General features: G+C 39.8%; 1 protein-coding gene across 1 annotated transcript in view; it reads left to right on the forward strand.

Moving 5' to 3' along the window:
* The window catches only part of Lrp6 (LDL receptor related protein 6), a 125,139-nt gene that overhangs the window by 74,333 nt on the left and 33,731 nt on the right, over positions 1 to 17,075 (forward strand). The window contains exons 8-12 of the mRNA XM_075982513.1: positions 8,311 to 8,527; positions 8,770 to 9,059; positions 10,201 to 10,427; positions 12,007 to 12,191; positions 12,779 to 13,105. Coding sequence (XP_075838628.1) covers positions 8,311 to 8,527; positions 8,770 to 9,059; positions 10,201 to 10,427; positions 12,007 to 12,191; positions 12,779 to 13,105 — 1,246 coding nt within the window. The remainder of the gene's footprint in view (positions 1 to 8,310; positions 8,528 to 8,769; positions 9,060 to 10,200; positions 10,428 to 12,006; positions 12,192 to 12,778; positions 13,106 to 17,075) is intronic.

Here is a 17,075-nt window from a genome sequence, read left to right on the forward strand (position 1 = left end):
GTGTTGATTGACCTTGTTGCCTTCATCTTGTACAAATAAGCATAGCTCTTAGCTTCCTAGAGTCAGAGGGGGGGGGGCGGTAGTTGGAAGGAGTGTTCCAGAGAACAAACCCATCAAAGCTAGCTGAGGCTATCCAGGAACTTGAATTTCTGACTGTTAGCCTCATAAAGATCTGAAGATTTTATTTATTATTACTGTTTCACCAGCTGTTGCTTTCTCAATATAACAAACAAATCCTCCCCCTTTTAAAGCATGTGATTTCTTGGCGTTTTTTACTCCTGAGACCTTTGCCGGTACTTAAAGCATATCTGACAGATCTGATCTGTTTTGTTGAGGATCCCTACACCAACATTTCTGATATCCATCAAACATCGAAGACTTGCATGGTGGTTTTGGTTGCTGGTTTTTGCCTGGCTTTGTGGGGGAATACTGGCTTTGTTATTGTTGTTGTTTTGGTTTCCTATTGTTGTTTTTGGGAGAAAAAAGTATGATCTGGCAATGAAGTAGAGATATCATGTGAAGTACATTGCTAAAGTTTCTAAATATAAAAAAGATGAAATAATTATAGTTTGCAGCTGGTCCCAAAGCATTTGGATAGGAGATTTTATTTTTAATTTTTATTGATCAGTGTCACAGAGATGGAACACATATTGGTAGCCATAATTCTGTATGTAAAATTAGGTAACTTTAGCATAGAGTGGACAGTGACTAAAAAGGGCTCCTAAAATATAGCTTTGCTACATTGTTCTCCTTAGTGGGCTTTCCAAGCATTGTTTCTGTAGTTGCTCTTCTCCTCGCACTTAGTGCCTGTGCAGTGAAGCCTGATGCTGTTTCTGAGTTCCTGTGTGAGTCTCTCTGTGTTAGCCAAAGCATCTCTGGAATCTATCAAATGAGAACACCAAGTTCATTCTTGACCATGTGACTTTAACACACGTTAATTCTTCTCTTCTAGAAATACCTATCTTTTGTCAAAATTCCAATATTTCAAGATGAATTCCAGCTACTGCTTGCTGAAGGTTTTCCCTCTTCTCACTGTTGTAATATGTGCGGTGGGCTGCTTCCCACCACCTGGCTAGCTTTACCCGAAATAATTACACGGAAACTGTGTTCTTTTAAACACCACTTGGCCCATTAGTTCCAGCCTCTTATTGGCTAGCTCTTACATATTGATCTAACCCATTTCTAATAATCTGTGTAGCCCACGAGGTGGCATACCAGGGAAGATCTTAAACTGCATCTGTCTGGAGTGGGAGAATCATGGTGACTCACTGACTCGGCTTCTTTCTCCCAGCATTCTGTTCTGTTCACTCCACCCACCTAAGGGTTGGCCTATCAAATGGGCCAAGGCAGTTTCTTTATTAATTAACCAATGAAAGCAACAGATTAGAAAGAAATCACTCCCACATCATTTCCCCTTTTTCTGTTTAAACAAAAAAGAAGGCCTTCATTTTAACATAGTAAAATTACATATAGCAAAACAGTTATCAAGCAAGAATTACAGTTAACAATATTTATATCTATTTTATCCTTTATCATAACTAAGGAAAACTATAACTATAATAACCATTCTTCGACTCCATCAAAGACTCCAGAAGGATATAATATTACCTAAGCAAACAAGAAGTCCAAAACTCTAGAAATGACAGAGACATCTCGCTGTCTGGACAGTCACCCAAAGTTCCTCTGTACCGTTGGGGCATCCATCTTCGGCCTTCAGGCCCATGGTATCCAGCAGACATTTTCATGAAGCAGGAAATTCCAAAGACATTTCAGTCACTTTCTGCTGTGTTCTGCAGAATGTCTCGCAGACTTTTTCATGAATCAGGAACCCCAAAAGACCATCTCACCTTTAGGCAAGTTCAGCTGTAGTAATAGGGAGCGGCGGCGGCGCTGCGTCCCCAACACCCCAGCCGCCTGCTCGGCTAGCTTTTGCCCGAAATAACAACACACAAACTGCATTCATTTAAACACTGCTTGGCTCATTTCTACCTAGCCTCTTCTAGGCTAACTCTCACACCTGGACTAGCCCATTTCTTATCATCTGTATAGCACCGGTCTTACCGGGAAGATTCTAGCCTAAGTCCATCCTGGGTCGGAGCTTCATAGCGTGCATCTTCCCTGGAGTGGGGAGCATGGCGTCTCTCTGAGGCGTCTGCTCCGGAGAGGAGAGCTGTCGAGTCTGACCTCACTTCCTCTTCCTCCCAGCATTTTGTTCTGTCTACTCCTCCCACCTATCTTCTAACCAATGAAATGGGCCAAGGAAGTTCCTTTATTAGCCAATGACCTTCCTCCATCATTCAGCAGTCCTTTCTCTGCGGGTTCTTTGTGTCCAGTTTATGCAACAGTCCAGGCAAGAGCAGTTTCTTGCCCAAATAGCTATCAAACTCCATAAGGATCCTCTTCGATGCCCATCTTCTCTTGAAGTAGATTGGTACTGCCAGGAGCAGATGTGTCTCATTGTCATGGAAAACCCTAAATTATTAAAATATTTAAAATGCCATATTCTGCAGTCTTTGAAAGATATGAAGAATGCCTTCTGAAATATATCTATGCAAATCTAGAATATCTAACTAACGTGACTACAAGCTTGATTATTGATGATTATCCATTAACAACCTATATATGTTACATTTTTAAATGAACTACACAATCACAATACCTTAATCAAGAGCAGAAATACATATACATGTAACAAAATTGACCTTAAATCCATACCAATGCAAATTATTTATATCTATATCATATCCCCCTTTAAGTGTAAAAGAACATTTATAAACAATATTTGGGAACATGGGCGCAGTTTTTTCTCTCCAAACTGCTTCATGCTGAATGGGGACGCTGTTAATCAGATCGTTTAGGGTGTAACCTGTGTGCCAGGTTCATCTCAGTCAGCAGTTGAGTGAAGTAATTTTTTGAGGGTGTTCACAGCAACCTTTCAGCAGGGCGTGGTCTATCATACCATATTGGGATAGAAGCAATCCATAGAGTCTCATCCTCTGTGGGGAAAAAAAAAGACTCTCTCCAAAGTATTATATCCTTAGACCCAAATTCTGTTTTTTTTTTTTTGTTTTTTTTTGTTTTTTTTTTGAGACAGGGTTTCTCTGTGGCTTTGGAGCCTGTCCTGGCTGAGGTCATACCCTCATGATATCTGTTCTGGTTCCACTTGGCAGCCCATATAATGAAATGTCTCTCTATACTTAGCTCCTTCACAGTCAAAAATTTTAAAGAAAACAGTGTACATAATCCAGACTCTCTGTGAATTTTCCATTTTTACGTGGCTTTATTTCTTTTAACCTATAACTATCTGTACTCTGTTTAAAGACTTTACCCTTTTAACTTTATTCTCTATATTTTTTTTTCTTCTCTCTCAAGCCTACGTACAGTCATCCAACACTGTGGTCTTTTATGTCTGAATCTGTTTTATTGTGAATCTGTAATTTTTTTTTATTATCCAGGATCATTTCTTAAAATGTTAAGCACTTCTTAAAAACCTAAGTTGCACCATGTACAGGTAATATGGTACCGCCTGTGTCTTGCCCAGTCGAAACCTTAACTGCGCTGTTATTATGGTAATTACGGTAGTTGGCAGAGCTGAGCTGCTCCTGCTTGGCCCATTAGCTTTAGCTTCTTATTGGCTAACTCTTATGTATTAATTTAACCCATTTCTATTAATCTGTGTATCACCACGTGGCTGTGGCTTACCCGCTAAAGTCCCAGCATCTGTCTCCAGCGGGGCTACATGGTGTCTTTCTCACTTCGCCCTTCTTTCTCCCATCATTCAGTTTAGTTTTCTCTGCTTAGCTCTCTTCTACCCTATCAGGCCAAGCCAGTTTCTTTATTAATCAATAAAAGCAACACATAGACAGAAAGACCTCCTACACCATCTCTCTATCCTTCAATAATTCATCACTCATTTTCTTAATTAAAAATTTTATTTTTATTTTGTGCATAGGGTAGCTGGTGTATGTGGGTATATATGGAGGCCAGGAGTCAGTCTCAGATGTCATTCTCAGGTTTATCTGCCATAGTTTTTGAGACAGGGACCCTTAGGAGCTCACTGAGTAGACTAGGCTACCCGGCAAGATAGCCCTAAGAATTGTCTTGTTCTACCTTCCCAGCACTAGGTTGGTGAGCCTGTGCCACCCTACTGAGCTTTTACCTGGTGTCTGGGCAGAGCAAGCAGGTCCTTGGGATTACGTCACTTTACTGACAGTCATCACCCCAGCCCTCAGCCATCTTGCATTTAAGCTGTTTCTTCAGTCAGTTGAACAACAGATGTGATACAGGGTTGTAGAGCTCAAAGAAAAGAATTGGTAGATCCTTTAATATTTTTGAAGTAAAAATATAAATTTTATTTTACAACATTCAGGACTAGTCATTTCATTTGTACTTTCAGACCGGCAAATTCATTTTAATAGAGTGGGTAACTTTGTAATTAGCAAATCAGTGTAATTTATTAAATGTATAAATTACAAGATAATTGATTTAAGATAGCAATAGAACTAGTCATAAAGTCAAACCAGACTTGTTTTAGTGTACCATAAGCTTATAAGAAAGTTTGATAAAAGCGAATATTTAGTTCTTTGTCGGATGCTCTCTGATGATATGATGGATTCATATATGTCTTTTAGATGAGATAGTAGTGTATTTTCCTGAAGACGTGAGTGGAAATCCTGCCATAGAAACTAACCCGAAAGCCAGGCATGCCAGCACACTTCTATAATTCTAGCACTTTGGAGGCTGAGGCAGGACGCTGGAGGCTTCCAGACCCTTTGGCTGTATTACAGGAGACTCTGACCAAACAGATGTACAAACACCCCAATCACAACTTAGACTAGAACTTACAGGTTCTCCCTCTCCGTCTGTGGGGTGTGTGTGGATGTGGGGTGGTAAGGTGTGTGTGGGGGGTGTATATGAGTACACATTTGGAAATCAGGTCAGTATCATCAGAGATGTCTTCCTCAGTCACTTTTGAGACAGTGTCTCTCATTGAGCTGGAGCCTCACTCATAGGTTAGGCTGGCCATAGAGCTCCCGGATCCTTCTGTCTCTGCCTCTCCAGCACTGGGATTATTAACCCGTTCCTGGCTTATTGTATGGGTGCTAGGGAACACCTCAGGTGTTTAAACTTGTCTGACAGGCGTTTTATTGACAGAGCCTCCTCTCTGGACCTAGCACTTAAAGACTTGTAAGTTGTGTGTGTGTGGTTTTTTTTTCTTATAAAGTTAGTAGAAGAAATTGGGTTGACTCAGGATCTTTGAAATCTATTAATCTTGAAAAATATGAAACCAGGGTGTGGAGGGGGGAGGAAGGAACCAGTGAAATAAACAGAAATGAAAAGCAACTTCACTATAAAAAGTAGAATCAGATTTTTCTGAATAAGCTTGGTGGAATTTCAGTGGTTAAGAATACTGAATATTAGTTAAAAAGAAATGTAAAGAGCAAAGGAACTGAGGAAAGCAAGAGAGGAGTTGGAGGCCATTTTTAGTAGTTCATCTGAGTTACAGTCTGGAATCCATTTCAACAAGGTAAAGTTAAGAATTAACAATAGGAGGAGGCCATTGCAGATCATAAGCAAATAATATGACAATAAAATAAGAACACCTGATTAACGGTGGATGTGCAGAATCATTTCATTTGTATACACTCTTCCTGAGATGTTCTGTTAAAACACAAGGGAAACTCCTGGGGGTGTTGGAGGAAATTCTTGAAATGTGTGATGGAACATAGGATGCATGAAACCCTGGATTCCAACTCCAACATGGGGTAGAACAAGAGTCAGATAATCTCCTTAATTAAGATAGGGACATAATGGGGCTGGATAGTTGGCTAGCAGTTAATTACATTTGCTCCTCCTCTAAAGGACCCAAGTTCGGTTCTGAGCACCCGCACCAGCAAGTTAATGCTCTGTAACTCCACCTCCAGGAGATCTGACACCTTTGTTCCCCTTGAGTACCTACACTAATGTGTACATGCCCACATGCAGACACAAACACCTACACATAATTAAAAATAATGAAAATAAATCTTAGCAAGATGAGGGCATAGTACAGAGTACTTACGTAGGACAGAGTTTTAAGTAAGGTCCCTTAAGGCACTTTTTCAGTTTAGACATCTAGTAAGGGAAAGATTCTTCACGTCAAAATTAAGAGTAGTAAAAGAATAGAGCCAAGAATTCTTTCTCTATCTCTGACTTTGGAAAGGGATTGCGTTTTGCCACGAATTTAAATTTTTAGGGATGGGGCACAGCCTTTGTGGTTTAAGTAGTAACACTGTAGGAGTGAGAGCAAGTGCGATGTGTAAATAAGCTTTCCTGTCTGTTCTTAGGGAATTGTCTTGAGAGCTCTGCACAGGTAATTTCTAGCAATCCTCACAATCCTATTTTAGTAGAATTATGGTCACAAAAAAGGTGTATTTGAGCTGGAAATGGTGCCGTGTCCCTGTCATCCCAGCACTAGAGGGCTTTGAAACAGGATCAGGATTTTGAAAAAGGAAAATCTTGATTGAGTTAGTGACCATTCTGGACCATATTGTGATATTCTATCTCAGAAAAAGAACACTAAAATAAATAAAATGTGAATTCTAACCCTTTGTGTATTACAAACTACTAAGAGCCTAGGTAAACTGTTAAGAGCTGGAGAGTGAAAAGGAAGACTTTTATAGATATGACGATAGAAGCCACAGTAGTTATTTCTTTTCCCTTTAATCACAGTTCTAGTCTTCCTACATGTGACTCCTTTATACCCTCTAGTCCTCTGATATAAGCAGTTTTTTTTTCTTTTTTAGTGAACAACACACATTTTGTAGTAGGAGAAACTAAGAGTTTAAAAATAAACACTTTTAAGCATTGAGGTGAAGAGTACACATTTTAAAAGCCAGGCATACAAACAGGGTAGTTTCTCTTGCGTTTCCTTCGTTGTGATAAAAGTGTTCATTTCATCATGTCCTCAGTTTAAAAGTCACTTCCATTTCCTGCAGTGTCTGCTAGAGCACACATCATGTGAGACACAGGAAGAAGTAGCTGGCTCCTTTACCTTCACATACCTTTTGATCTTATACCTAATGCAGAAAGGTGGCTCAGTACTTGAAAAGCACTTGTTGCTCTTGTAGAAAACCAGAGTTCAGTTCCTCACATTGGGCAGGTTCTGTTCTAGAGTATCCTACACCCTCTTCTGGTCTCCATGGTCACATGCATGCATGTGCTCAAACATACGTGCTCGCATACACACATAGACACAGACATCTGGAAAATAACACACAAATATGATCTAAGAATGATCTATTGAAAGAAAATGTAAATAATCCTAAAAGTTTAAACTTTTTTTTTTCAAATTAAATGTAACTTCAATAAGTGTTTTATGAGGGGCATGATAATGTTTAGGTTTTGATCTTCAAAAAATGTTGTTTACTGTTACATGCAATTGTCTAATAATCCCATTATATCTGATAGAGATAAGCATTAATTTCTTTCATTAGATATATATCAAATATTATTGAAAGTTGCAAGTGATAGTTCAAGGACACAGCAGAGTTTTGTTTGATCAATTTCCAAGTTCTAGACTTCTTTGATGGAAGTTCAGCAAATGTGTGTGAACTTTCAGAGAAGATAAAAAAGGCAGCATCTGGCTGCCCATGTAGACAGTTGCAGTGCTGAGTGACTTGGAATACCCTGCGCCTTTACTGTTCCTGTCTCAGATATCCTGTGTCAGCCTGAGTTGTTATGTAGTCCGAGGAGAACCTTGAATTTCTCATCCTCCTGTTTCCACCATGTCCCTCCCTCCCTCCCTCCTTCCTTCCTTCTTTCCTTCCTTCCTTCATAAGGACCTTAGGAGTGATTTACTGAGACAGCTTACTCTTTTATCAAACTTTTGCTGGTAGTTGTTATTTAAATAATAAACTTAGAAGCATTAACTTTCTTTACAAGTGATGTGACTTTAATGAATCTTAGTTTCCTTAGAAAAAAGCCAGACTCTGAAGGATGAAATAAAACATTGTAAAACAAAATAGTGTGTTATTTGCTTTATAATCTGAGAAAAATGTGGAGATATAAGTTAATGATAATTTATGTTTAATTTAGATAGTCATTCAATGCAAGAGTTTCATATAAATCTAAGCTTACCCAAAAAGTTTTAAGAGAAGAATAATAAGAAATTAGGAAAAGAGGCAAACATGAACTTAAGATGAGTGTTTGAAAATATTCTCATAGAATCACTGTGTGTTTTGTGATGCATTTTCTCAGCAGGAGCTTTCATTTTACACACATTCACAGGATAAGTACTGACCTAATCCTCCTTTCCACCATACACTGAAGGTCATGAATACCGATGGCACTGGGAGGCGAGTACTAGTGGAAGACAAAATCCCTCACATATTCGGGTTCACCCTGTTGGGCGACTATGTTTACTGGACTGACTGGCAGCGGCGGAGCATCGAAAGAGTACACAAACGAAGTGCAGAAAGGGAAGTCATCATAGACCAGCTGCCTGACCTCATGGGACTGAAGGCCACAAGTGTTCACAGAGTCATTGGTGAGTCATTCCAGAATCTCTTAGTAATGGAAACTGGATCTAGAAAAGATGAAGAGAGGCAGGCAGCAGCTTGTAAAGCATAGAGGTGAATTGTTGATGTTTGAAGTGATCATCTTTACTGTGTCTGCCTAGTCTTCTGACCTCACAGTGTGCTGTTATGTACCCACCCATAGGTTGTCATTGTGTTGGTTGTGTGAATGTGTGTGTTTTTCTGTGCCTTTTGTCACATACTTTTCTTTTAGGTTCCAACCCCTGTGCTGAGGCAAATGGAGGATGTAGCCATCTTTGCCTCTATAGGCCTCAGGGACTTCGATGTGCCTGTCCCATTGGCTTTGAGCTCATCAGTGACATGAAGACCTGCATTGTTCCCGAGGCTTTCCTTCTGTTTTCGCGGAGAGCAGATATCAGACGCATATCTTTGGAAACAAACAATAATAATGTGGCCATTCCTCTCACTGGTGTTAAAGAAGCTTCTGCTTTGGATTTTGATGTCACCGACAACAGAATTTACTGGACTGATATATCGCTGAAGGTGAGTGCTAATGCTGGGGCTGAACGGGAGAACTTGATGGCAGTGTCATTAATCAGAGTGACATGCAGCTGCAGCAGCTTACACCGGCTGACTGTGAACTGTAGCATCCGTCTGTTCTGTTTTTCCTAGAATTAATATGAGAAGCTTATTGAGCCTGGCTATGAAATCTGGAGGATAGTCTTTCTTCATTCTAGATTGTGGCTTTATTTCAGATAACTTTTGTATACTTGTAATTTGTAAAGAACATGAAATGTTGGAATGAAACAGTTGGTTTCTAATGGTATTTAAGAAAATCTAATTCAGTGAGGGGTGGGGGGAGTGACTAAACCTTGGCTTAGCTGGGTGAAGCACCGTCTTGCATGACTCTTGTATTAATGAGAATATCTGCAGATACACACCACTTATATAACACTTGGCCTAGACTTTGTCAGGAGCTAACATCTGTTATTAGCTTTTAAAACTCATAGGGTTCAAAACCTTAATGATGATACAGGAATTGGTTGTTTTATGAGCTTAGAGGTGGCAGAGATCTGAATTGACACTGACTTAGCATCCTCTCAGGTATCTTTAGAAAACTGACTACCAGTAAGCTTATAGCATTCTGGTCCCTTCTTGTTCTAGAAATTTCCTAAGAAAACTCATTTTGGGTCGATGACTCCATGGCTTAGGATGTGTGCTCTGTAAGCAGGATGGCCTGAGTTCAAATCCCTAGCCCCTGTATAAAAACCTGTGCGTGGCTTTGCGTGTCTGGAACCCCAGTGTTGATGAGTAGAGACTAGCAGATTCCCAGAGCTTGCTAGTCTAGCTCAAACAGTAAGCTTCTGGTTCAAACAGAGACCCTGTCTTAAAGGAATATAGTGAAAAGCAGTGGAAGAAGACCCCAGTGTTGTTCTGTGCCTGTGCATTCCATCGTACATAGAACACTAGATAAAAACAACCAGGTATCTCATTCATGCCTTAATAAAAGAAACAAAATTGATTCTTCACCATTTCAGAATTTTCCCCCAAAAGTGGCTATAATACAGTTGGATTTATTAAAAACTGTCACTTCTGCATCTTTGTAACACTAATTAAATCCAGATTTTTAGATACTGTTTTAACCTTAAGCCATGTGTCTTAGTTGGGTATTTGATTTTTGCAGACTATTAGCAGAGCCTTTATGAATGGCAGTGCACTGGAACATGTGGTAGAGTTTGGCTTAGATTATCCAGAAGGCATGGCAGTGGACTGGCTTGGGAAGAACTTGTACTGGGCAGACACAGGAACAAATCGCATCGAGGTATCAAAGCTGGACGGACAGCACCGGCAGGTTTTGGTGTGGAAAGACCTTGACAGTCCCCGAGCTCTGGCATTGGATCCTGCTGAAGGGTAAATAGCTTTATCACACAGTGGTTATGGACTATAGCTTTGATTTCTTAATGTTTATTAATAATCTAACAACTAAATGATAGGAAAGATTTATCTTAAAACCAGTTATTGCTGGGCACAGTGCCTCATGCCTGTAAGACTAGCAGCACCTGGCATGCTGAGGCAGAAACATTGCTGGAAGTTCAAGACTAGCCTCAGCTACATTGTGAGTTCTACACCAGCTTGGGCTATAGATTGTGACTCTCTCAAAAACAAGCAAACAAAAACCTAGGACATTCATATTTTGTTGCTTTGTAATAATTCATTGCTATAATTTACTCCATCATGACGACATTGAATGAAGAAAGTGAAATAGATTTCACAATAAAGTATTAACTGATCAATATTGATATCATCATTCTACATTTAGTTACTCTCTCCAGTTCCTCCAGTAAGTGGATTCCAGATCTCTTGGAAACACATCAAAACAGTGAGAAACAACTCATGCGGGTCCCCCACTCCCACTCTGTTTCTGCTTTCCACAGTTCTAGTTACCAGTGGTCTAGAATAGAAATACTGAATAAAACTTTCAAGACATGAGAAGATCATAAGTTTTAAATTGCTTTTATTATGCTATGTATTTTTGGTTTTTTATTAGTTGTTAATTTTTTGGAAACAAATTTATACATTAAACTTTGTATAAGTGGGTATAGAAATTAACATTGTTTATGTTACTGTAACAGGTTACTGTTGTAGTTTCAGATATATAGTATGGGGGATGTATTAGAATATATCCCTCACAGGTGGGGGTTTACTATGTATTTTTAGAAAGTACAGTTCATTTTATCTGTGTATGTCTGTGTGTGTCTGTATTTGTATAAATGTTGTTTGTAATTCAGCCCAAGTCCTTGCCCCTGAAAGTTGCATTTTAGGATACCCATTAATTTAAAGTGGGCCAGCTAGTATAATCTTTATTGTAAACTTAGAAAATCAATGACATTATGGCTAACACATTACATTTTTTCAGAGTTAGGTGGTCATTATTATTATAGGAATCAGCATGTTTTCATGTAGCAGTCAAGACATCTAAAAATTAAGAGAATTGAAACTTGTGGTATACAGAGAAGCTGTCCTTTATATTGCCTCCCAACTAGATAAACAAAGGCCTAATGGTGAACTTAATGTGGTATTTAAAATTTTTAAGTTGTTTGCATTCAGAAATACAGAAAGATATTTTTAGTGAAGTGAACCAGATTCTTAAACCAAACCATTAATCCTTTTCTTAAAACTAGTTTTATAAATGTTAATGCTGCAGCAAAGAAATGATTGACTTGTTTTCAGTTCCTACATCTGAGTGGAGCAGATTGATTGGGGGACTAAGGAGTGCTCTACATGACTTATACCTTTTGTGGAATGCGAGAAATATGTTAATTGGAAATGATTAAATACTTGAAAGAATCATAGCAATGACATTGTTTTATCCATTTTTTAAGTTACTCTATATTTTCTTCAAGTTTATTGTGTTACTATACATGAATATGACCTTTTTTCTCCAGAAAATCAAATATGAACTATTAAATTTTCATTGTTTTGAACCCAGATTTATGTATTGGACTGAATGGGGTGGAAAGCCCAAGATTGACAGAGCTGCTATGGATGGAAGTGAACGCACTACATTAGTTCCAAATGTGGGGCGAGCAAATGGTCTCACTATCGATTATGCTAAAAGGCGGCTCTACTGGACAGACCTGGACACTAACTTAATAGAGTCTTCAAATATGCTTGGTAAGTTCACGGTTTCTCCTTAGCTGCTGTATTTAAGTAGAAGGCAGTGGCTGCCACTTCATGTCAGGAGCTAGCTTCTTCTGCTGTTCTAGAATTGCAATAACAATTAATAATAATAGTCGCCTAGTGACCCGGATTTATGTTATTTGCTGTGCAAAGTGTCATTTCTGTTGGATCTGTACTGATACTTTGGAAGAGATACTCCTGAAGTGTGTGTGTGTGTGTGTGTGTGTGTGTGTGTGTGTGTGTGTGTGTGTAATTTATTTTCCCCCATCTTTTTGTGGGAGAATGAAATACGGAACTGTTAAGTTCGCATGTAGAGTAAATTAAATGAAAATCAAAATGGACCACAGGAATTGAAAAACGTTGATTTATAGCTGGGATATGATTTGAGGTAGGGAGGTCAAACTGTAGATTCATTTCAGAAGCCTGATCTGGTTTTAGAATTGCTTTTATGAATTGTCCTATTTTAAATTGCTTACAAATATAATGTTTCATGTGTTACCTTCCCCTCCCATCAGAAGACACTTGTTCCTCACATGCTTCATTTCTGTGGCTCTCCCTTGCCACTGACTTTCCCAAAACAGGACTCAACCGTGAAGTTATAGCAGATGATTTGCCTCATCCTTTTGGCTTAACTCAGTACCAAGATTACATCTACTGGACCGACTGGAGCCGACGCAGCATTGAACGAGCCAACAAAACCAGTGGCCAAAACCGCACCATCATCCAGGGCCATTTGGATTATGTGATGGACATCCTTGTCTTTCACTCCTCTCGGCAGGCAGGGTGGAATGAATGTGCCTCCAGCAACGGGCACTGCTCCCACCTCTGCTTGGCTGTACCAGTTGGAGGTTTTGTGTGTGGATGCCCTGCCCACTACTCCCTGAATGCTGACAACAGAACCTGTAGTGGTAAGCTATAGTATCTTCCAGAGGCAGCTAGAACTAGAAGAGAAAGCAGCATTTTGAGAATCGTCCAAAAGAGTAAAATGTTGGTAATTAAAAAGGAAGACTAATGGAAGACATACAAGTTTTGGTTTTTTTTTTACTTAAATTTTTAAAATTTACGTACTAACCTCAGTTCCCTCTCCCCTTCCCCCACTCCTCCCACTCCCCATTCTACTCCACCCCTCATTCAGTCCTCAGAGGGAGTAAGGCCTCCCCTGGGGAGTCAGTGAACTCTGGTATACCAAGTTGAGGCAGGACCAAGCTGAGCACCATAGAATTGACTCCAAAAAACCAGCTGATGCACCCAAGATATGTACTGATCCCACTGCCAAGCCCCCCCCCAATAGATCAAGCCACAAAACTGCCACCCACATTCAGAGGATTTAGTTCGGTCCCATGCAGGATTCCTAACTGTCAGGCCAGAGTCTTTGAGCACCTATTAGCTTGGGTCAGCTGTCTCTGGTTTTTCCAGTCATTATCTTGACCCTACCCCCTTGCTCACATGATCCCTCCTCTCTCTCTTCATCTAAGTTCCAGGAGCTCAGCCCTGTGCTTGGCTGTAGATCAATGTATGTATCTTCTTCCATCAGCTACTGGATACAGGTTCCATGATGAAGTCACTAATCTGCTTATAGGGGGAGGCCATTTCAGGCACCCTCACTGCTATTGCTAGGAGTCTTAACTGGGGTGATCCTTGTGGATTCCTGGGAATTTCCTTAGTACCTCGTCTCTCCCTAACTCCATAATGACTCCCTCTATCAAGATATATCTTTCATTGCTCCCCCCCTCTGTCCTTCCCCCAACTTGGCCATCTCGACCCTTTATATTCCCATCCCCCATCTCTTCTCTGCTACTCCCCCTCCCAGTTTACCCAGTAGATCCTAACTATTTCCCTTTCCTGGGCCCTCCACGTATGTCCTTCCATTTTACCTAGCTTCTCTGAGGTTGTGGACTGTAGCCTGGTTATCCTTTGCTTTATGTCTGTGATATCCACTTATGAGTGAGTACATACAGTGTTTGTCTTTCTGGGTCTGGGTTACCTCACTCAGGGTGGTTTATTCTAGTTCCATCCATTTGCCTGCAAATTTCAAGATGTTGTTTTTGTTTGTTTGTTGTTTTTTCCCACCGAGTAGTATTCCATTGTGTAGTAAATGTATCACATTTCTTTATCCTTTCTTCATTTGAGGGGCATCTAGGTTGTTTTCAGGTTCTGGCTATTACAAATAATGCTGCTATGAAATAGTTGGCATACAAAAGACATACAAGTTTTGTCACTTAATTCATGATAGAACTTAATTTCAAAGAAGTGTTGTCTTTTACTTTTGAGCGTTAAGTATTTAGTGAAAAATGTGTAGTGTGAGAGAAACACATGTGTTAATACATAATGCTTGTTTATCCATAAAGGAATACAAGTAGAACAAAGAGAATCCTAAAACATACTTCTTTGAAGTACATAAAACAGGACAAATATAAGCATTTTTATTGTCTATGAAGCCATACAGGAAATTCATATGAAGAAGTTTAACAGATGAGGATGGTTCCCATGCCAGCATAGTACATAGTCACTGTCTGATTCCAGATCTTCTCACCTGATGGTGATTATGGTTCAGAATTTGTAATGATAAGAGGGAGGGATGGCCCTATGTCTTAGTCAAAGTTCTATTTCTGTGAAGAGACACCATGACCATGGCAACTCTTATAAAGGAAGAACATTTAATTGGGGCAGCCTTACAGTTTCAGAGGTTGAATGCATTATCACCATGGTAGAAAGCATGGCACCACACATGCAGACATGGTGCTGGTGAGGTAGCCGAGAGTTCTACATCTAGACCCACTGGGTCCAGCTTGAGCATTTGAAACTGGAAAGCCCCCCTCTGAGTGACACAGTTTCTTCAACATGGCCACACCTACTTCACCAAGATTGCACCTCCTAATAGTGCTACTCTCTGGTGACCAAGCATTCAAATCTGTGAGCCTGTGGGGGACCATTTCTATTCATGCCAGCACAATATCTTTTTAAAAGTTAACAAAAAATTTCAACATTAAAAATGAATACACATGGTACTAACAACAAAGCATGTCACAATATTGTTGGCCACAGAAAACCTGGTATATGACTTAAGTATCTATGGAGACCCATATCTTGAAGGTTAGATAAGAAAATTAGTAAATGATTAAGAGATACATAGAGAAATTAGATCAGGCAGTCTTGGGAGCCAGGAGACTATTGGTTTGGAAGAAAGTAACAGCTTGGTGTGATTTTAGATATAATTAACTAGTGAAATTACTTTGTTGTTATCTGAAGAAATGTATCTGAATCATATAGGGAAGGATTTGATCTATTCTGAAGTAGACTTCAATTATGGAGAAAGAACATAGATTATAATTAAGAGATTATACTTTAGAGATTCCCACACATTGTTTTTTTCTTTATGCAAATCATTTTTAAGTTTCGGTTTAACTAAAGTTGCTGTGAGAATTCAATAAGATATATGACATCGGTGCATGAAAAGTGATGTAGCTCTGGGAAGACCTGGGCTGCTGGTACAGTGATGATGGGTGGTGATGGAGAGATGCTCATGGACTCTGGGTGTGCTTTGGAGTTAGACTAGATCTCGGAAGTGAGTGTGGTATAGAGAAGAAGAGAGATGCAGGAAAGCAAAGATGGTTTCCAAGTGTCAGAGGGAAGTGGTAAGGCTGAAGGCATGTGTTTCAGAGCTGCAGGTATTTACCTGAGGTTAACTGCAGGGAGAGCTGAATGCTGGGCCTAGCAGACTTGGGAAGAACTAGATAGCAAATTTTCGGCATGTAGGGCATGCATGTAGGCTCTGTTAACACCTTTTAGGTCTGTCCACTGTAGCATGACAGCAGCCAAAGACAGTATTACAGAAAGGGGCAGCAGACCAGGTTTGATCTGTGGGCCATAGTTTGAAATACCTTATAGAGAGAAAAGACGGGACGGGACCTGACAGCCAAAAGAACTGGTTTAGAAGGACAAGTTTGCAGAGAGTACTGAGAACTGGCATAGCCGGAGAACTAAGAAAAGCTGCAAGAGATAAGACTGTTTTAAACAAGAGTTGCTGACCTTGCTAAGAGGTTAGATGAGGTCTTAAAGATAGCATCCATCTTTTAAATAGTTTCTGTCTATTGTGGCCAAAGGTAGTCTTGCAGACCATGAAGAGAGTAAGCTCAGAGAAGGGATGGGGAAAGACAACTGGAGTCCACTGGACTTTACAGTGTACAAGAGCATAATTCCACAGCAGAGAATAGACATGAGGGATATGGCAAGACATCCTGAGATTAATGGGCATGTAACTGCACATGGCCTGTTGGTTGGTTGGTTGGTGAGTGAACACCATGGGGAATCAGGTTGAGTGCCCCTAATATCTGTTTGACTATCTGGTGCAGTCACTGTGTGTCAAGGCTTCTTGTGTGCTTTTTTTTTAAATGAATATTCTGTATTGTTGCATGGAGTTGTATTAGATTCCATGTATTATGAGGAACTTGATTCATAAGTTCTTGCTTTCAAAAATATTCCAACATTGTTTAATTTGCATCTTGAATGATTTTAAGAGCCAGTTAAGACCAGCTTGTCTCTGGTCTCAAATGTTCCAGTGCTCTCTATCTCATGCAGTATAAAACCCCTGACTGTTATAAGGCCTTCAAGGCTCAACATGAGCAATATCCCTCATTTCACAACAGCTTCTTTTAATCTCACTTCATAGCTGCGTCTTTATCCTACATACCCCAGTTCCTTCTCTAACCCCAGTTTCTACTAGTCTTTAATTTGCTTTCTCTGTAACAGACAAACTGGTCTCATTTCTGGGTTCAAATATTCAGATCAGTCCCATTTCATCTGCTTTGCATGTTCTTCACACCAATCTTTGCATGCCCACCCTTCATTTCTAAGTCTTTGCTTAATTAAGATGTGTGT

Source organism: Microtus pennsylvanicus, chromosome 8 (genome assembly GCF_037038515.1).
Source record: "Microtus pennsylvanicus isolate mMicPen1 chromosome 8, mMicPen1.hap1, whole genome shotgun sequence".
Lineage (NCBI taxonomy): Eukaryota > Metazoa > Chordata > Mammalia > Rodentia > Cricetidae > Microtus > Microtus pennsylvanicus.